Source organism: Pinus tabuliformis, chromosome 2_2 (genome assembly GCF_031772625.1).
Source record: "Pinus tabuliformis cultivar Carrire ecotype Pingquan chromosome 2_2, CPIR1, whole genome shotgun sequence".
NCBI lineage: Eukaryota > Viridiplantae > Streptophyta > Pinopsida > Pinales > Pinaceae > Pinus > Pinus tabuliformis.
In genome coordinates, this window is record NC_142300.1 from 834,902,935 (window position 1) to 834,925,994 (window position 23,060).

A 23,060-nucleotide genomic window follows, 5' to 3' on the forward strand; every position below is an offset into this window, starting at 1 on the left:
CTTGACGGACTCCAATGTCATTAAGTTTTAACGAGTCTGACAAAGGAAAAACTCGGTGTCTTTTCATGTTTAGAGAGTTTGAAAAGACTGCGAAAAAGAAAACTCCAAAAGGTGTCCTTCTTCGTAAAGTTGTGTCTCTCGAGCCCGAAAAAGTATAAAACAATGCTCGAAAGAACCACCCGACCATTACGATCGAGGAATACTTTTCATAAATAGTGATTTCGACCTGAAAAAGTAAAAAAGCGATCAAAACCATGTCGTTTCGAAACCGTTAACGAACCTGAAACGACAAAGGTTCGACGATCTTTTCGTTTTTACACAGTCGAAAAAGAGTTTAAAGACGACCACCTCTTATTTACGTTTAACGAGTCAAGAGGGATAACTCGGCGATCTTTTCATGTTTAGCGAGTCGAAAAAGAGCTGAAAGATGACTCCATAGTGACTTTTTCATGTATTTACCGAGTCCGAAAAAGTATAAAATATAACTCGTTTCACCATCGAAGTTGCGTAAAAGACCTGTCACTGCACAAGAAGCAATCGTAAAATCCATTTTCGACCACAAATATATTAAAATATTCAAAAAATAACTTTTTAAACCTAAAAATGAGTCAAAAAGTCTATAAATATGGTGAAAATGTAAAAATAGAATTACTTTTTACTTTTTACCTCTTGAATAGTAGTGGTGGTCCGTTTGGAGGGCGAACTTCAGGCGGTGATAACAGCCAATCCGTGCAACCATTCGAGATTTCGTCGGTTCCAGGTAAGAGGCGCTTCATTCCATTCCTTTTTAATGCATTTTGTCCCCTGATTGAGCCTCTGCAAGGAGGAATTTGAAATTTAGGGCCGCGCCCCATTGGCGCGGGTATCCGGCACGGGTCCGCGCCAATGGGGTGATTTACCCAAAGGTGCCGTGCCATTGGCACGACTGTTTTAGAAACAGTCGCGCCAACCGCGTGACCTAATTTTTACTTTGAATTTCATCATTATTTTTGAAATTTTTTCAGTTTATAAGCTTACCAGTGTTCCAATAATGACTTATTCATCCTTGTGGGTGCAGGAAACAAGCAAAAATGGTGGTGGAATGGAAAGAACGGGAACATGATGCTGTAGATGTCTTGGCCATCGAGGATGAGGGATGTATGAATGCTTTGAGGGACTGTGGTCTTAAGAAATTCTTCCTCACATCTTATCTGCGAGCTCAGCCTGAGTTATTGCAGTTCATAGTGGATGCTTGGGATGTTGATGACCAAGTATTCCGCTTACGGGACCAAACCTTAGAGCTGGACATGTCTGATGTGTATTTCATTACTGGGCTATCACGGAGAGGGGCGAGCCCTATTTTGACAGGAAGCAGACCTTCCGGAGAGAAGATAGGTGAAGTGAAGGCCCGAGTGTGTCCAGAGGCACAATTTAGGAGAAACAGTGACAAGGTGGATATCGCCACCATCCAGGATTTGGCTCTTAAGGTGATATTGTTCACCATCACGCGTGCAGCTGGGGTACAGGCGCCCCATGAGGCGAGCAAGAATCATCTATTACTAGCGACAGAATGCCTCAGCCCCACCATCTTTGACTGGGCTACAACGATGACTACCAATATCAAAAGGCAGCTTACAAAGTGTAAGCGCGGAGAAGTGAAACAGTTCGGGTATGGCTCAATTGTGGTGTCGTTCTTCTTGGAACGATTACCCCTCTTTCAGATGCAGGGAGCTGTAGTGGCTGATCCAGCGCCACGAGAGCCTAGGATGACACGCTGGGCAGCATTGATGCCCAGAGGAGGAGGGGGCCAGCAGATGTCTTGGCGGCCCGAGTTCTTTATATGGCTCCGTCGTCAGTTGATCGTAGTGGAGGATTGGCCATACGCGGGGACTAATTTCATGGGGGACCCAGACCTCCCACTGCCAGAGGAAGAGGAATGGGACGAGGAGCTGGGTATGATTTCTTCATTTTTTGATGTTTTATGTATTTTCATTTTTTTTGTTAATACATGCATGTTCTGATAACAGTCATATGTACATGCAGACGTAGGCCCAGAGCGACCAGTCGGCTTGTCTCCTATAGCGCGGAGGGGCCAACCCGCAGCCGACCCTCAGGCAAGGGGTGTCGTGGGGGAAGAGCTGGTGCAGAATCTCGAGGGACTCACCCAAGGGATTCCGGGCTACGCTAGACTGGCGGGCGTGCCCTTTGCATACCAAAGGCACACAGTGGGAGTGCCGACTCATATCCATCGTCTGTTGAGACGATTGGTGCGAGAGGTGACGTGCTATCATGAGCACCACCATGACTAGACTTCTAGGTTTCTTTCATGCATATTTTTGAGGGACATGTTTCCCAGGATGTATCAGGATGAACATGTATTATTTTTTGGACTATGTAATGCACGCGGTGCAAACATTATGACACACATACATATATGCATATGCCCATGGTTTATCATTGTGCTTTTATGTGCTTGCTTGTATAATATTTTGATTATAAATTACGCAAATGTCTATCTAATACATGATTAGCCAATGCATAAGATAATGTGTTTAATCGTCGTGGAATATGCTGATATGTGATAAAATTAAAGTTCCTTTCCAACAATCTCACACGTAAATACAACCTTAGAATGCGATGGTCTCTGACGGAATATCGCCCGTTGAGCTGGTGGAATACAAGTTGAGAGTCTAGGTTCACTACCAATGCACGAATGCCGAGATTAATTGCTTCAGCAAGTAGCTCAATTACAACACAATATTCGGCGACATTGTTAGTGGTACAACCCAAGCACACACCTTGAAAATCTATCAACTCGCCATGAGGATCATAGATCACCCACGCCGCAGAAGACAAGTTGCGAGTACTGCAGCAGACACCATCAGTGAAACCAACATAAGGTGCATTAGACATCTGCACAAGAAGCGAAAGACACAATAAGCGGCAGTCACGCCTTTAAAACTGACACACATACACACAACACACCTGCTAAAGTACATGTATGTACAAAATAAAGTGTACAAGCATCATGCATAGTACTTTTTCAAGTACAGCCCATTTCAGGACTTCCCGAGAGGGTTCCCTTCATAATCAATTAGCTCGTAGGCCCCTTTTTGATGAAGGGATTTCGCACTCGATTGGAAGGGTAGCCTCTAGTCCATAAACTAGTTGAAATGGAGTTAAACCGGTGGCATCCTTCATGGAGGTTCGGTAGGCCCACAAGGCAGGGAACAACATCAAATGCCAGTTAGACTTATGCATGCCAACGGTACGCTGAAGCATTGTAACCAAAATATTATTGATAGCTTCAACTTGGCCATTGGACTGAGGGTAGTATGGAGTCGAACTATCGTGCTGTAAGCCTAGCTGGGTTGTTAGTTCCGTCATCATATGATTACGGAAATGCTTCCCGTGATCAGTGACGATGGCTTGAGGGACGCCGAATCGTGAGATAACATGGTTGAATAAAAATTGCGCCGTTGTGTGACTGTCTTAAGTTAATGTAGGCATCGCCTTGGCCCATTAAGTAAAGTAATCGACGGAAACGATAATAAACCCATGCCCCCCGGCCGAGCGAGGGTTACAGGTCGTATAATCAATGCCCCATTTTGCAAAAGGGCCGACGGTGACAACAGGGTGCAATGCAGCGGGAGGCGCTCGCATCTTCCGCTGGTATATCTGGCACTCATGACAAGAGCGGACGGCAAGAATGCAATCTTTAAAAATAGAGGGCCAAAAGTAGCCAACACGGAGGATTTTTTGGGCAGTAGCATATCCGGACATGTGACCACCACAGGCACCAGAGTGGTAGTCATTCAAGACACGTTTAGCTTCCTCGAGAATTAGACATCGGCGGAGAACAGAGTCGGCGCCGAGGCGATAAAGTGTGTCCCCAATGATACGGTATGGTTGAGACTGATGATGAATCCTTCGCCGAGCGTCTTTGGACACGCCAGGGCGAAAGGAGGACGTTTGCAGATATATAATGATATCCCCGTACCAGGGATCGAGGGTGCTAATGAGAAATAAAGTCTCAACCATACCATATCATTGGGGACACACTTTATCGCCTCGGTGCCGACTCTGTTCTCCGTCGATGTCTAATTCTCGAGGAAGCTGAACATGTCTTGAATGACTGCCACTCTGGTGCCTGTGGTGGTCACATGTCCGGATATGCTACTGCCCAAAAAATCCTCCGTGCTGGCTACTTTTGGCCCTCTATTTTTAAATATTGCATTCTTGCCGTCCGCTCTTGTCATGAGTGCCAAATATACCAGTGGAATATGCGAGCGCCTCCCGCTCCATTGCACCCTGTTGTCACCGTCGGCCCTTTTGCAAAATGGGGCATTGATTATACGACCTGTAACCCTCGCTCGGCCGGGGGGCATGGGTTTATTATCATTGCCGTCGATTACTTTACTAAATGGGCCGAGGCGATGCCTACATTAACTGAATACGGTCACACAACGGCGCAATTTTTATTCAACCATGTTATCTCACTATGCTCCAAGACTCTTACTATCACTCAAAAACTAGCACTATCACTAGCTTGTCAAATGCATGAGGATAGGCTTTTATAGATGGAGGAGGGGAAGAAGATACAATGAATCAAGACACCCATTATGGATTGGCATTATCCCCAAAAAGCCATTGTGGATAGATGTAAGGAATAGATGATGAATCTCGACATCCAAGAGATTAGCATTATCCTCAAAAACTTCATGATTTGAAGGGAAAAAACATCCGGGCGCGCGTTTGTTAAAAATCTTTTCCAAACTCGGTTGGCGCGGGTGTAACTCTAAGACAGAGCGCCAACTGGCGCGCCCTCTTTTGAGGATTTCCTTCATTGGCGCGGGTAGTACATTGTGGACCCACGCTAATGGAAAAAGGGCACCTTTCAGGGATATTTTGCAGGAGATGTCTTCAAGGCACATGAAGTCCATACTTAGGGGAACATAATGCAAGTGTTTTTAAGTTATGTCACTGCTCACAGGTCCCGGAATGAGTCCTCCAAAGTGCGGGAAAGGGGTAACGGGGACGGTGACCAATGGTGACAAATTACTGTCTAACACTCCTATAAAATATAAATTATATTAAAAATAAAAAAATTAAACTGTTTTCTTCTCTAAAAATTTCAAGAAACAATCTATAAAGTTTATTAAATTTTTTTAAAATTATTATATTAAATCAAATATTTTGAAAATTAAAAATCAATTTTTAAAATTAAAATTCATTATTTTCTATTGGTCCATGCATAAGAAGTAACCAATTTTATGGCGTTTTTAACTATAATTATCAAAAATAAAAACAAAAAACAAAAAACAAAAAAATTTGTTTATACCATTAATGTATATTACCTCCCAGTGTTTATATAATTAATCAACATTACCACCAATCAATTAACACTTACAATATTTGCATCAAATCAAACCATTGTGATTTATATAATTAATCAACATTACCACCAATCAATTAATACTTGCAGTATTTGCATCAAATCAAAAAATTGTGATTTTTAAACAGCGGAAATTACTCTTTGACCAAAAAAAATCTCCATACAATTAAAATATATTATCCGAACTGTTTATATAATTAATTAACATTTCCACCAATCAATTAATACTTTCAGTACTTGCATCAAATCAATCAGTCAATACTTTTATTTAATAAACTATTGTGATTTTTAAATAGCGGAAATTACTCTTTGGCCAAAGAATGTAGATGGAGATAATTTAACAAAAAACAATCAATCAAGGAATACTTTTCTTTTCTTTAAAGAAACAATTGTGATTTTTAAATAGCAGAAATTACTTTTGGCGAAAGAATGTAGTGTGGAGAAAAAGTTGTTAGATAGAGATAATTTAACAAAAAAAACAGTAGTGCGGAGAAAACGTGGTTAGATAGAGATAATTTAACAAAAAAACAGTAGTGCGGAGAAAACGTGGTTAGAAGAGATAATTTAACCCAAAAAAAATAAAAATGTGGTTAGATAGAGATAATTTAACCCAAAAAATAATAAATTTATTTAGAGTTTTTGTTAGTGTACATTATTTTTTAATATAAAACAAAAAAATTCTAATTCTTATTTTTATTTAATTTTTAGTCAGCAATAAATATTTTTGTGAATCAGCAGTTATATATTAATTCATAAAAATATATAGGATACAAAAGGTCTGTACATACAGACAAAGCGAAATCATCAACGTATGCTCGAAATGACTGTAAGCAGCAGAACCTATATCTACTAAAACCGAGGCTAACCACGCAGGGCTGCCTAACGAGGGGTCTAAACCAGAAAAAACCACCACTTTGGGCTGCTTGTCAATAATTCCAAAAGGAAAGAGGGCCTGGAGGACCTCCATAGCCACGACAGAAAGACACAAAAACAAGAGAGAAACAAGAAACTGAGAAGCTATTACAACTTCAATATCACATAGTCTTTATTGGGCGCACTTGGGCCTGCCACTACAGTTCCAAACTTGGGCTGTTGAATCCTTTGCGAATTGGGGCGCTTAACCTGGTTGGTGTTCGTTACCTCCACCGAGACTTCCATCGCAGCATTGGAACCCTGATGGATGGAGTGCCTGAGGAGATTGATGAGGACACTTAGCTTTAGCGAGAGGATTCTGACTTCTTGAGTCAGGGCACTGAAATTGAACTCCATGGCATCTAGCTTAGCCGAATTCTCCGTAGAAACGAGGGAGATGGCTTGGTGAGTTCCCTTGATATCTTCAACCTACATGCTGAGCACCTTAGCCAGCATGGTGTTCATTCTCCACATTTCTCCTTGGGTTCGAACGAACTATGTTGCTCTTGTAGTCGCTGTGCCTAGATCAGAAAGCCAATCCATTTCCTTCTCCAGAGCTTGAGCGTCCAATCGTTCTTCCTCCTCTGTAACCGCAGTTTTGAGCTCTTCGATTTTGCGTTTTTCTCTCTTAGTGATCCGGGTTTCATAAGTCTCCCGGGCTTTCTGCAAGTCTCGGTTAGCGGAGACATTCTGACTTCCCTCACGCGCCATAATGTAATTGTAGGTCAAGGATACAATGAAAATCCTTGCAGCACTGCTATTGTTAATAAAAGAGCCAGGAGAAAGCAGTGTTCTGATTCCCTGGTTTGACGCCTTAGATATAGCTGAGGGTGGTAAGGTTTGGCTTGAGATCTCCCACTTTGTCGTCGGAGATATGTTGTTCCTGCCATAATAACTACCATTACGGTTTCCCATCTCCTACTCATGATGCCGATTTAGAGCCTTAACTATGCCACGCTTGAGGCTATTAGTTGAGAGCCATGTGTCCTCCCCTGCGTCCTGCTGACGGTGCCGATCATATTTTTTGTTGATTGTCCTCCCTGTACGATGAACTGTGTGGGTGACAGAGGGTGATGGAGACTCTTTAGAGAAACAGACATAGAAGCAAGCAAAGCACTGAGGACGAAGAGTCGGGTGAGGAGCAAAAGATGTAGGAGCTTTATGGTGAAACACTATAGATATAGTGGAAGAATGAGCGCCACGGTTGAGTAAGGCTTGCATATATCCCCAGAATCTAGCTGAGTTACTTCTTTTTCTTTTCCGGCGTGTCTGCCCCTGCCTGCTATTCGAGGTAGCGGATTTGTCATGCTAGAGTTTTCTTGTCATGGGCCACATGTCATCTGCTAAGCCTAGAGATTTCTGACAATCATTCTTCTGCAGGATTTCCTTCATCTTCCACTACGGGTGATGGTGTTTGCCCTCCCCAATCCATTTCAGGGTATTATGATCCAGGACGTGAGCCTTAAAGGCTATCTTCATTCGCTATTAAGGAGTGTCTCGTCGAATTGTTGCTCGCCTCCCCCTATAACGAATGTCTTGTCTCGAAATATGTAAACACTGATCTCGAAGTTCTGTGCATGTGACATCAGGCCAATAGGTGTCCGGGTAGGTAATGAGGTGATCAATCCCGTAGTTGGCAAGACAATCGGCCACTGCGTTTGCCATCCTTCTTACCGCTTGCAGAATGATTTCATCAAGGCTTGAGAGGTGCTCTACTATGAGCTTTGTGACCTTGGCCAACCTCCAATGCTTCGTTACCTTACCCAGTTTCAATCCCATCTGCATTTTCTTGCAGCATTAATAGTCAAAAGAGAATCCCCTTCCGCATTGTAGCTCCTTTTCCCAAATGAATGAGTATTCGGAGCCCTTGTTCTAACGCCACGAATTCCATCTCATTGTTGGTTCCTTCTCCCAAAGATTGGCTGAAAATATGTTGAATTTCCCCTTTGTAATCTCGGATGACACCTCCTATACAAGCCGGTCTAGGATTGTCTCAAGAAGCCCCGTCGAAGTTGAGTTTTTGAAAGCCTGTTGGTGGTGGTATCCAGACATTCAAGGAGGGGCCTTGCTGTTGTCGCGGTTCAAATGGACTAGAGATGGTGCCTGCCTCAATTCCAAAAGTTTGCAGAATTTGTAAGTTAGTCACTGAGAGATCTTTGTTCTGTTCTACTTTCCATCTGGTAAGAGCCGTTTCCCTCATGTTTTGTAGTATGGTGGCTCTGATAGCTTCTATGGTTTTTGCTTCATTTTGAAACACTCGTCTGTTTCGTTCTTTCCAAACCGACCACACTATGAACCTAGGGATTAGTTTCCATAATGTATTGACTGTTTGGGATTTGGAAAAATTACTTCGCCAATTCCCTATGCTTTCCTGTATTGAGTCTCTATTTCTGTCCGTGCTTCTGAATATGGTTTCCATCCAGTTCCATAGGCTTTTTGTCCAGCTACAAATATTGAGGAGATGATTCATGGACTCTTCCTCATTTTCACACAGGGGGTAGCGTGAGGGGCCTATGAACCCTTTTTTTCGAAGGTTCTCCCATGTAAGAGTTCTTTTGTGCATCAAGAGCCAAAGAAATGTTTTAATCTTTGGCCATAGTTCAACATCCCATACTCTATTATACCAATTGAATTTTTCCCCTTGGTCTCTTCCTTTGATATATCTTCTTTCTTCTTTGAGGGAGAAATTACCCCCCTCGAGCTTACCAACACAGTTGATCTGCATCATAAGAATTTCTTATTTTCCTTTTAGTTAGGTCTATTTGCAGCACCCTCATATTGTTGTCCTCCTCTTCTGGTTGCAATGTATCATTGAAGATCCATTGTTTCCAAGCTTGATTAGTGTTGTTAGGCCTCCAATAATGATTCACAGTTATCTTCCCTAGTTCCTGTTTTCTTCTCTGAATGGTAAGGAAATCTGGGCTTTCCAGCCTAGGTAATTGCTGCCATGCATCCTCCCATAACAGAGCAGTCTGTCCATTACGGAATTCCTTAAAACTCTGTTCCTGAATTATGCCTCAATTATTTCTAGCAAGATTCCAGATTGGAGATCTGTCTGGTGGTTCCTACATCCTGATTAGATTCTAAGGGTTGTAATTAAATGCATACTTAGCTTTCCAATGTTTGCCCCAGGGTATGTTCGGTTCTTTAACCCATCTCCACCATAACTTAGCTCCACAAGCTCGGTTGAGGGTATAAGGGTCCTGAATATTTAACCCACCTAGGTGTTTGGGTTTGTAGATCTTGTCCCATGCCATTAAAGACCACTTCTATTTAACTGAGTTTCCTGACCAAAGAAAGGCTTTCTAGATGAGTCGAATTTTCTGAAGAATACTTTTAGGTGCTCGGAGAATAGATAGCATGAATTGAGGAATAGCGTGGAGGACAGATTTGGTGAGGACAAGGTGGCCTGCAAAGTTAAGGGTCCTATGAGTCCAATGCTGACAACGCTTTTCTAGATTGGCGATCATTTTTCCCAATGCGCTTTTTGCCAGGGTTTGTCTGTCAGTGGAATGCCTAGGTATCTAGATGGGAGGTTACACCTCTTAAATCCGAGGACATTAGATAGATTTTTCTAGACTGCTATGTGCGTATTAAAAAAGAATATGGAAGATTTAGCTGGATTGAATTCCATACCTGAAGCGAGGCTGAAACAATTGAGAATGTTTTTGAAACCAAGAGCTTCTTTGACTGAGGGTGTGCCATGCAGCATTGTATCATCGAAAAACTGTTGATGAGTGGTTGCAGGGCACACGGGCAGGGGTTGGAGTCCCTGAATCAAGCCATCCTCTTTAGCTTTTCTAATAAGCTTGCTGAGACCTTCCATTAGTATCACAAACAAGAAGGGGGACAAGGGATCCCCTTGCCTGATACCACGAGAAGGTGTGAACTGGGCTGTGGGAGCTCCGTTAACCAGAATTGATAATCTGGTAGACTTAATCAGGGCTAGGATCCAAATTATCCACTTCTTCGCAAAGCCAAAGGCAGTAAGAATAGCCTCCAAATAGTTCCAGCTGACTTTATCATAAGCCTTCGATAGATCCAGCTGCATTAGCATGCTAGCTTTTTTCTGAGTTTGGAGGGTGTGAATCATCTCTTGAGCTAGCAATATGTTATCCATAATCTGTCTCCCTTCTACATAACCAGATTGTTCTTCCGAGATGATTCCTGGAAGAATTGTCTTTAGTCTATTAGCTATGACTTTAGATATAATCTTGTACAAAACATTGCACAGAGCAATTGGTCGAAATTTCGACGGAGTGTTTGCTTCCTCCTCCTTTGGTATAAGGGTTATGAATGTAGAGTTGAGAGATTTTAGGATGGAAGAAGAGCGCCAGGAATCCTCCACCACTTCCCAAACTTCTGTTTTGATTATATCCTAGTAGGCTTTGTAAAAGTTGATGGTGAAGCCATCCAGTCCTGGTGCCTTACCATTGGGCATTTCTTTCACTGCTTCTTCCACTTCTTCCAAGGTGATTGCTCGATTTAAAGCCTTGTTTTGATCCTCTGTAATAAGCTTGGGAATAGAAGTCATTAGATCCCTAATGGATTCCTCTTTATCAATGTTGGGTTCCAAAGCTATTTGGCTGAAATGGTTTGTGAGAAGGGCTGATATTTCATGATGAGTTTGCACAGAGGTCCCCTGATCATCCTTTATTCTTAAGATTTTTTTAGCACTCCTGTGATCAATGGCAGACCTATGAAAGAATTTTGTGTTCTTTTCACCTTCCTTAAGCCACTGAATTCTAGATTTTTGCTTCCATAGAGTTTCCTCTTGTTGACATCTGGTCTGCCACTCCCGCATGAGCTTTTGTTCTTTGTTTCTTGTTTCTTGAGTAATATTCCCCTAGATCCATTCCTTGTGAATCTGTTCCAATTGCTCCTCCAACACCTTCTTTTCTTTAAATATGTTGCCAAAGACTCCTTGATTCCAAGATTTTAACCTGGTTTTGATATGTTTAAGTTTAGCTTGCAACATGTACATTTTAGTGCCTCTTATACCTATTGGTTCACTCCACCATTGTTTTATTTTCGATGTAAACCCTGGATGACTAAGCCAAAAAATTTCAAATTTGAAGGGCTTATTTCTTGGTGTACCCACGATGGCCGCATTCATTATTATGGGCCAATGGTCTGACCCTCCACTAGGTAGTATGTCCAAATCCAAAGTAATCCCTTCCAGAAGGATGGTTTCATTTACCAAGAACCTGTCTAGTCTAGAGGCGATTTGCCTATCACCCCCTCTTTTATTGTTCCATGTGAAAACTCCGCTCTTAGGGATGATGTCTACTAGCTTGGTTAATTTAATAAAGTCTTGGAAAGCTTCAGTATCCCGGTTGAGCGTTCTGATTCCTCCTTTTTTTCGTAAGCGAAGTAATCATATTAGAGTCTCCTCCAAAAAAAGCTTTTTCTTGGGGATATCTCTGCTGCAAGTTGGATAGACCTCTAAGCAATAGCAGTTTTTCCTCTAGTTTTTGAGGGCCATAGACATTTGTGCATAGATAGGTGTCGGGATTCCCTACCATTTGGATTTCTATTGAGATGTGAGATCTGGCCGCTTCAGAAGATATAATCTGGATAACCTGAGGATTCCAAAGAATGGCCAAGCCCCCTTCCCATCCATTGCTTGTTGTTTCCAAGCCTTCCATCCTTTTGCCCAATTTTTTAATGATGTTTTCCATCGTTTTGCTGGAGCATTTAATTTCTTGCAAAAAAATCATATCTAGTTGTTCCTTTTTGACTTTATTCTTTAATAACCTCAGCTTCTTTAGGCCATTTAGCCCTCTAGCATTCCATGAAAGTACTGTAAACGCCTCAAGGGCTTTCATCTTATCTGAGTTTAGGAGCATTTGACCAAGCTCTTGTAATGCTTCATTGTTTGTTCTTCGTCTTCGTTTTTTCCAGTGCTTTGGGTTGGTTGTAGCTTGATGCATCCCCAGAGCTCTCACCCCTAGGCCTTTTGTTGTTCCCATGCTTCTTCTCTGCATATCCATCTCTGCTAGTTGTCGTGCTATGAATAACATGTTGATTCTGTTCACCTCCTCTTCCGATATGTGTTCAATGCCTTTCTTTTTCCATTTTTCTACCATGTTTGGTAGGTCCATTCCTTCCTGTTCCAGAATGTCGCTTAGTTCCATATCCTCGAGTCCCATTTCACTAGTCATCATTTCTAAATCCTCTTCCAGTCCTTCTGTTGGTCCCGGAACAAGAGGGACGTTGTTTGCTAGACTAGAAGTGGGTTCTTGTGTCCTTGGTGTAGTTGTGGTCTGGTCTTCTCGCAATGGCTCTCGCTCTTGAGTAGTGTCCTCTGGTTCCGTCTCTGATTCCAGCACCTCAAAAGCATTGCATGTGCTTCTGAAGCAGGTACTTGCTTTATTTTGTTGTCTTTTGTTTGCTCGCTGTCTAGCATGAGGTCGAATAAAAGCCTCCTTATTCTTACCCCCTATATTTTCCTTGGGTTTCTCCATCATTCTATTCATTGGGAATTCTCTGATCAGATGTCCATGTTCATGACACTTTCTGCAGCGAAATGGGATTTGCTGATAGTCTATGGCTTGAAAATACTCTTCATCTATGTATTCCAACCATAGCCCCTCCTGCAGAGCTCTCGAAACATCCATCTCGACACAGATCCTAGCACAAGAGGTGTATCTCTTCTGTAATGTTACCTTTGAGGCTTTGATGAAGGTTCCTAACTTGTTGCCTATCTGTTCAAGTGCTACCTGTCCCCAGTAATCAATGGGTAGAGAAAACATGTGAATCCAAACAGGTACCTGTTTGAAGGTTTCCTGTTTTGGTGTGAAGTTGGGCTTCCAAGCTCTCATGTACAGATCTGCTGAGGCAAAGAAATGTGAGCCTCCATCAAAGATGTGATCCTTGTCATCCAGATTAGTGAATACCACTGTGAAGAAGCCTTTGGCTCCTAGGTGGAGTCTTACATCTCCTCTGGGTTTCCATTGTTGCTTGATCCACAAGCACAGAGCTCGTTCTGTTGGCCAGAAACCCATAAACTTGCAGATCACTGCATGTTCTGCCATGTGCTCTCTATACGCCTCTAGTTCTGGGTCAGAGATTATTACCCTTAGGGTTTCAGTTGCTTTAGGCTTGCACGGTCCCTGGGTCTCTTTCTTTCTAGCTTTTGTATCTGTTCCTTCCTGTCCTGCCTTAACTTGGTTTGAATCCTTCTTTTTCCCTAATTGTTCATCCTCAAGCTCCTTTTCTTGTAATTTCTGTTATGGGGTATGGTTCTCCTTGTCTCTATCAGCTCTGTTGTCGCCTCTAATGATTTCTTTTCGTTTCTAGGTATCTTTGCCCTCGCTGTTTAGCTTTCCTTTATTTGTCGTATCCTCCTGTCCTGTCTTCTCAGAACCTAAGATTTGCACCCTGTCCAGTGCAGATTTACCCTTGTGCATCATTGCCTGTTTATAAGATGGGGTCCCTCTGGACCCCGTATTTTTCATCTGTAGGGTCAGAACCTACCTCTTCTGCAAAGCTCTGCCGCTCTGGCACTGTCTTCCTCCAAATTTGGTACTCTTACTACAATTTGAACAGGGATTCTTCAAACCCTAGCCGCCATTTGCTCAAAGAACACACTCTTCAAGATTTAGTCAACAATAATTGATTTTTAATAAGTTTTGAAATTGCTAAATAGATTTTATATTCTATCAAAGTTTTGAAAAAATTAAATATTAAATTAAATATTTTGAAAATAAAAAAAAAAATTGAAAATTTTTAAATTTAAATTTAAAATTTTTATTGGTTCACATAAATGAAGTGACTAATTTTATAGAGTTATAAATAGTATTTGTTAGAAAAAAAATTATATACCACATATTAATGTCAATATTTATGACCTGTGAATAATTGATTTTACATGTTATCATTAAAATATTTTATAATTAAAATTCCATTAACAACTTTTATTGATTTCACATGTTATCATTAAACTATTTTATAGTTAAAATGAATTAGTTTTTTTTTTTTCAAAATGCATTTTTACTAGTCAATATGAAAGAGAGGTGTAACTCTTATGTTGACATAGAATTTACATATAATAGTAAAACAAATTAATAATAAAATAATACTTTAATATTTATTAAAAGTAAATTATTATAATATATATCTTAAATAAAATATTCTAAAATCAATTTTATCTCAATAATATAAACAAAGTAATTGAAAACAACTATTTTTTATTAAATTTCATTCAAAAATGTTTTTATATCTTTTACTACGCAGATATATCATTTAAAAAAAATTAATATAGAATTGGAACATTGACATTTAAAAAATTAGGGTTTGTGGATTTCTGTGGGGTTGATTTTGAATCTGAGATGACCGAAATTTAAAAGTAGTCATTTTTGGATGACATTTCGGGGCTATATCAAGTTTTGAATATGAGATGCCGGAAATTCCATAGTGGTCGTGTTTGGATGACATATCGGCTCTATACCAAGACTAGAAACGTTGACATTAAAAACTGACTACTATATTGTTTCAATGTCAATCATATATATATTATTGGTGTGTTAATATGAATGAGGTTGAATTCCTAAATAATATTTTAATTTTACTCATGTTTCATCCCAAGCAGCAAGATAAACACTTTATCACTCAACTTCCAAAAAACGCCTTTTCACACAACACAAAAGACCATAAGTCCATATGATGTCTGCATATATTTCTTTAGTGTATTATTTTATTTATGTTATACATGGTAGCGTAATTTATTTTATTTTGTTTTATTTGCATAATACACCAACACACTTTTGAAGTGAAATATCTTTATAAAGTTGCTAAAGATTTTTGACTTCTAGGTACTATGTATATAATTTGTTAGATTTTCAAAGGATTTTGACTTCTAGGTACTGCGTATATAATTTATATATATTATATATAAATACAAATCTTTTGTAAAAGAAACCAGGCTAAATTTCATAAGGTTGTCAAAAGATTTTAATTTATAAGTTACACTTCAATTGTTGAATATATTTAAAAGTTACCATTTCAATTATTAAATTTATTTTACTTTGATTTCTAAGGCAATCAATATTAAATTTTTCATGTTACGTTTTTCCTTGGGTTGACCGTCGAGAAAACGATAGGCCACGGGCTGAACACGGTATCAATAGGAATGTTAGCGTTCCAGAAATTTTTGTCCTCCCATATTGGATTCTATCCATAAATTGTACCACGCGGACCTTACGCGGGCCTTTTAGACATTCACACCACAATTTGAATCCACTCCGCGACACGACTTTCTGAACTTTTCCGACCCAAAACAGCAGACGCGTCTCTCTATTCTGATTGCTTTTGAGCCGCTTTTCATAACAAATCTCCGTATTAACAATGCGCCTAACGACACCAAATCAAAAGTAGAACATGTAGTGTGAAAAGGGATGTTAACTTTCCGAAAAGCTTTGGCCTCCTCCGCGGGATGAACACGGTGCCTACCAATACTTTATCAAAATCAGAATCTCTCGTATGATGTTGTCAAATTCAGTTATTTTCTCAACCCCAAAACGACGAACGCGTTTCTCATACCAAATCTTCGCCCTAAACTCTTCGTGTCGTCCTCTATATATATGCAAGCGGCAGCGCATTGTTATACGAAATTAAATTATTGTGAACATCAGCTGTGGAATCAGGTGGAGTTATAATCTATATCAAATCTTTTGTGTGCTGTGATCCTCATGGCCCAATATAAGCGCAGCCTAGAGGAATATTACTGCAATTCCGTTGACAGTAACGAGCATGATCAGAATCCGCCCAAGCGTTCCTGTTCAAAGTCCGATGCAGGGGTTTCATTGCTGTCAGATCTTCTGTTTTCAGATGATGACGTTGATGATATGAATTCTCAGGATTTACAAGCAGCCCAACATACATTGTTGTTGGATATGATGAGAAGCCTCCAACAAGAAATAAATTCTTGCAACAGCCGAATGAGTAGCTCCTTCTCCGATGCAGAGGTACGATACCCGTTAGATAGTCCTAATTTCGGAGATAACTGTAGTTCGTCCTGTGCTTTTGGGGAAAGTGCTCCTGTAAATTCATCCTGTAAAATGGATGATGAGTTGCGCAACCAATAAATCCCATGCTATTGGGCCATTAATGCATAAGATTTATTGGTTGCCAGTACCTTATGGCTACCATGAGCCATGAAAGCCATACATATTTCCGGCGACGTTCAGGGTCAACTTCGACGGGCGCAGGCCTCTCGCTCCAACTCACGAAAGTCATCATTCGTACTTCATCGTTAATACAACTTGTACAAGCATTCAATGCCACCTCTTCCTTTACCATTTCAAACCTCCTCGGTTTTCGATTTCAAACTGGCATTGGCGCGCATACTACCATTTCAAACCTCCTTGCTTTCGATTTCAAACTGGCATGGGCACGCATATTTTATTTTCAAATGAATTGAGATCTTAAACGATTTCAATCTGGGCAATAGCACTCAATTTTTTTTGTTATGCTGCGCTATTGTATCCACTCTCGGAGAACAGCAACCGACGAAGCATAAACAACCTCAACAGAACCAGAAACTATCCACAGCTCAAGTCACTGTTTTTCAAGGTTTCTTGTTCTGTATGCAGATATGGAAATAGCGAAGAAACTAGCTTTGAAACGCTTCCTCCAAAAGCGAAAGGAGAGGTAATCAAACTCTACATCTTCTATAATATTTTCTCTGTATAAAGTGAGATGATTGAATCGGCAAATGTGTATTAATGCGATGTTTTTTTGGAGTGCAGATTCAACAGCGTTGCTCCTTACACCAGCGTGGAGAGGGCAACATTGCCTTGGAAAGTAGGAAAGGATTCAGATGACCAGATCATACTGTCGTTGGGTTGTGTATGACAACAATTGTAAAATGTTGGGGAATGCCACTGACTTTTAATTGCATCACGCAGCATGTTTTACCCTTAACCGATCTGTTTTTTAATCAAATTTTTAGATCGAGGGAACCAACGCGTTTTCTGTATTTCTCCACCGTGAGTACACGGTGGCAGGCAAAACTGATGGCCCGGATAAGAAAGTGGCACTCGAAACGGCAATGTAGCATGAAAGTGCAGAGGAATTTCTTAATCCGGCAGTATTCAATCTTGAAACATTCAGATTAACATTAATGTTGTAACATTTTTTTTAAGTATATTATAGATTTTTGTAATATATCTTATTTGTGTGGATGTTTGTTTATTTCCTCAAAAAAAATGAATTTAATTATTAAATAATTTTTAGAATAATTATTAATTAAATTAAATTATAGATATTTAATTTTTTAATAATATTTTAAAATATTCTTAATAATATTTATAAATAAATTAAATGTTTAAATTTACCATTTCATTTTTAAAATGAATTGTTTAACTAAAAATGATATTATATAAAAAGTTTTATATAAATCATGATATTAGTTTTATGGTTTTGTAATAAAATAAGTTTATAAATTAACAATGTCAATATGAGTTTCTATAATTAAATAATTTTATTTATATATTAATATTTTATAATAATATAAAATTATAATTTAATTTGATTTTATATTTATTTTGCTATTTAATATATCATATATATTATGGAGTAATTATTTTAATATTTGTATTAGACTAATGAAATATTCTCATTTAGAAATTTCAAGATTGTTAAAAGAAATATTTAATGAGTTGTTAGTGGAACCATTTTTTATTTATGGATATTTCTTTTAAGTCATTTATCTTTTTAGTTTTGTGTTTGGGAAATATTATTAAATTATAAATATTTTAAAATCTATTTTTTTTATAGTTAGGCTAACAATTTTTGTGGAAGTAAATATAGTAATAAAATGATTTAGTCACTAAAGCTTTCTTTCACGATTTATTGTTTCAAAATTTATTTGATCATAACATTTTAATGAGATTATATTTATTAAATTTATTAAGGGTTATATTTAATTAATTAATACAATCTTTTCTACAATTTATTTAACTTAATTTACAATATATCAAAACACAAATACATTTAGAGACTAACAATATTTAGGTGCCTAATAATTTTTAGCATTTTCCATTTATAACTTTTATTCATGGAAAAACCACGAACATTTGTTCTCACAAACTCATAGTCCACCTCTCTCATATTTCAAACTTTGAATAGAGACTTAACTTAAATTAGTTTGGACTTTGAATAGGGACCCAAACCTTATATTAGGATAGATAGATGGACATTAAATGGTAATTAATCCAAAATCTTTAGTTTAGATCTTGCTTAAAAATTCAACCGATGTCATTAAATATATTTTCGGAAAGTAAAATTTAAATTAATTTAAAAAAAAAACATCATAACAAGTTTGGGTTTGCCATAGTTTACCTTAATTTAGCAATAAGAAAACCAAAAAAATAGAAAAACCATAATTATTTTAGCATCCAAACATAGTGTCTTTGACAATTCAATAACAATACAAAAAGACTATACTAAGGGCCTAAACACCAAAGTTTATTAACTATATAACAAAAAGAAACATGACAGAGAAAACTAAAAACCAAATATCAAAAACCTTCTTTTAGATAAGTCAAACATCATGAGACATTGGATTCCACAGTAAAGCGAAACTTGGGTATCAAAGCATTTTTTCTCTTTGCATTCACAATTTGCTTCTTATCATTAGTTAAGATTTATGTGGCACAGTAGAAGACGAATAACTCCCTTTAAAGCAATAGACAATTAATTTGAATTCACCCTCCATCTTGATGATGATCAAGATCAAACTGCTAAATGCACTTTATCACAATATAAATTTCAAACCGTACAAATGTTTATACAAATGACCATCCTAACCCAATACATCTTATTTATATTTCAAAAAAGGTAAAGCTTTAGGTGGAATCTAAGTCAAATTTATGCATTCAATTCAACGCGTACGTGGACACATGGGACATGTCAAAGGCTATTAGATATGAAAAAAATTGTATTTGTAAGATGCGAAAATAAAAAAATACTCGAAATACGGTATAATAATAATAATTTATAATAATTTAAAAAAGAATTGGTTTATATAGAAATGCAGTTGTCTATAACGTGATTTTTTGAAATTTTTTCCGGCGGGTTTTTCCGGTCAAAATCCGGCAGGAATTTATTGGAATCGTAAGTTTGATAGCTAGTTTCTGCACAATGAAAGCGTCCCAGGGGTTTTTCAGGGTGGTGAATCCAAATATGCAGTTAAAAAACCATTTTAACTGCAACAAATCAAGATTTAACCTCAATTTCTTCCGCCGGATTCCGTCACCGGAATCTCCAAAAAGTCGCATTATAGACAACTCCATATAGAAATTGGAAGAAAGATTCTAGATTAAATAGTAGGCATGTGTTTAAATTGTTGTCGTCCCTTTTAATCCACATGGTCTAATTTAAACTCACAAGATGATTAAAACTACTGCAAATGTACCACCACCACTTTGCCATCGAAATATTAGGTTGTCATAGTAAATGGGATTGATTATGATCGAATGTGGATGTTTTTCATTGCCACCGCGATGGCCAAGTATAGGATTTCTCCAACCAAATTCTATATCACCACGTTTATCTTAATGAATTGAAACTCACCAAAACTTTCTATGCGCAAGTCATGGTAAGTCAATTAAATGGCAAAACTGATTTAGTTGCGCATTTCAGTAGAATAATTTATTGTGTTTGATAACTTATGAGATGTAAATTAGTTGGTTTGAGTGAGATTTAGTCCCTACCAAGTCTAGATTCAAAGATCATGGGAAAGGATTGGGCAACCAATAAATCCCATGCTATTGGGCCATTAATGCATAAGATTTATTGGTTGCCAGTACCTTATGGCTACCATGAGCCATGAAAGCCATACATATTTCCGGCGACGTTCAGCGTCAACTTCGACGGCGCAGGCCTCTCGCTCCAACTCACGAAAGTCCATCATTCGTACTTCATCGTTAATACAACTTGTACAAGCATTCAATGCCACCTCTTCCTTTACCATTTCAAACCTCCTCGGTTTTCGATTTCAAACTGGCATTGGCGCGCATACTACCATTTCAAACCTCCTTGCTTTCGATTTCAAACTGGCATGGGCATGCATATTTTATTTTCAAATGAATTGAGATCTTAAACGATTTCAATCTGGGCAATAGCACTCAATTTTTTTTGTTATTCTGCACTATTGTATCCACTCTCGGAGAACAGCAACCGACGAAGCATAAACAACCTCAACAGAACCAGCCCCCTGAGGGAATAACAAAGGGGACATGTTCATCACGGGGAGGAGATGTCAAGAGTTGCCAAGCCTGTGCGCTCTGTGGATTGCAAGACCATGATCAAGCAATACACAGTCTCTCTTTTATCATAGAGCACAACTCCTACAAGGTGCTCATGCTTGAAAAGCTTCCAACGCTGAGACTGAAATATAGTTTCAGCAACAATAATGTTAATTCCATATTAGCAGATAATGAGTTGGCCATTGATGCACTACTTACAGTGGGCACTAGTTTGTTCCGCTCGAACGACTTTGCATCTGGTTTGGCGATTTGCGACATCATTATGTAGAAAAACCATGATCATGCAAAAACCGTTGAAATAAGAGTGGGGCTGGAAAATTGAGTGAAACTAGAGGTTATTGAAGTTATTACTAAAGGTGTGGGAGGAAGAGGGCATTGGTATCAATGTCTGAATGGCCATTACTACGTGGTAGGGGGATGCAGAGGACCAAAGCAGACATCTCAATGCCCAGATTGCAGGGTCACAGTGGGAGGACTCTCTCGCCGTCCAGCAGATGGAAATCGCCATGCAGACATTGATGGCAGTTCTCATCCTGCCTGAAGCAACAACACAGGTCTTGGAGCTCTTGCCTGACAGATGATGTTGAAATTATGAGTATGTTTGGGAGTTTTACAGTTGCAACAAGAAGGAAAGGTGTATAAGTACAGTGCAGTAACCATCAAAGTGGAATACTTGTCTAGTTTGAAGAGTCTGATCATTTTTGAAAATTTGGCCAAAATGCATTACATGTTATAAAATATGTGAAAAAATACTCTGGTATCAAATCCGTGTCTTTTATCAATTGGTTCTATGATTTATCGTTTCTCAGTTGATATTATCAAGGAATGTGTGTTTGTATTAGTATTTTTAAATTTAGATATAGTAAAAAAATAATAGAATATATATTTTCATTGGCCATTGAATATTTCGAATAAATTTTTATGTCTCGTTACAATGTTAAAATTACTATTTTGAAAGGTTAAAATTAAAATTACTATTTTTAAAGGTCAAAATTATTTGTAGAATTGAGGCTCTTCATAACAATTATGAGAAGAGTTTCCCCATAAATTACATGTAGAAAACTTTTGTCCACGCGTATCGAACCAACTGGTGTGGTTCATTGTCACGACAATTTGAGGAGTCAGATCATGGCCGCACATTAAATAAGGAGAGCAGACCTTCCCAACAGCAAGGTTGACTAGGTTGACCATCAACGACTATATAGAAAAACGGCTAGATAATATTTTAATGTCAAAATAATATTATAAATATAATAAATAATTATATATTAGAATGTAATTCCATTTTATTTTATTTATATATATTATAAATATATTTAATTCTTTTTTAATTTATTTATTTAAATCATTAGAGATAAGTAAAGGGGTTTTAGAAATTTATTTAATTCCTTTTTAATTTAGTTAATCATTTAAAATTACTATGGATTGTTATTTTATTTTATTTTATTTATATATTATTCTTAGATTATTAAATTAATTTATTATCATTAGGGATAGGTAAAAGGGGTTATTTTTAATAATATTGATTTAGTGGAATTAAAATTATTAATATCAATTTAATAATATTGATATTGATTTGGAACATAGATTTTATGGTGAAGGGGGTTTTTAGAAAATTTTTCTTTGTTATTAAATTAATTTATTCAATTCCTTTTTAATTAATTTAATCACTTAAATTACTAGGGACAAGAATGTTATTAAATTTCATTTTATTTATATATTAATCTTAGATTGTTAAATCAACTTATTATCACCAGGGAAAGTGAAAGGGGTTTTTTTCAAAAATATTGATTTAGTGGAATTAATTCAATACTATTGATATTGATTTAATAATATTTGTTGGAATATATTTAATTTATATTGATCTTAAGGTAAAGGTAAAAGCTTAAAAAGAGAAAAAAAAAAAAAAAGGAAAGCCATCTAATAGAACAAGTCAGGAAAAAATAAATAGAATGAGCGACAGAATTTAAAAACAAGAATGTCAAGAACAAGATCATTAGTAAAACAACTAAACCAAAGGAAAAACCTTTGGAGGATGGAACAGACAAGGCTCAAAAGAGGGGGGGCAGGGGGGAGAGAGAAGGGGGGAAAGGAAGGCAAGACTAAGAAGAAAGGGCAGGGATCCAGCAACTACTGATCTTCCAGCCGTCATCTCTATTGAGATTGTTAGGCCTTCTTTCAATTTCAATAGCTTCCCTGAATTTTCGGTGATGGAACTGCGCAGTTCCATCACCGAAAATTCAGGGAAGCTATTGAAATTGAAAGAAGGCCTAACAATCTCAATAGAGATGACGGCTGGAAGATCAGTAGTTGCTGGATCCCTGCCCTTTCTTCTTAGTCTTGCCTTCCTTTCCCCCTTCCACCCCTCGCCCCCCCTTTAACCTTTTCTTGCTTTTGAGATTTCCCGAATCCTTCTCTTTTGAGCCTTGTCTGTTCCATCCTCCTAGGGTTTTTCCTTTGGTTTAGTTGTTTTACTAATGGTCTTGTTCTTGACATTCTTG

The 23,060-nt window shown here is 38.1% G+C and overlaps 1 protein-coding gene across 1 annotated transcript; it reads left to right on the top strand.

Annotated features, from left to right (window-relative positions):
• Window positions 1-15,835: 15,835 nt before the first annotated feature.
• Window positions 15,836-17,250, top strand: LOC149195561 (uncharacterized). Its single transcript, XM_089408511.1, has 2 exons — window positions 15,836-16,939; window positions 17,038-17,250. Exon 1 carries the CDS (start codon window positions 15,979-15,981, stop codon window positions 16,372-16,374), a length of 396 nt encoding a protein of 131 aa, XP_089264637.1. The 5' UTR covers window positions 15,836-15,978; the 3' UTR covers window positions 16,375-16,939; window positions 17,038-17,250.
• The last annotated feature ends 5,810 nt before the right edge of the window (window positions 17,251-23,060 follow it).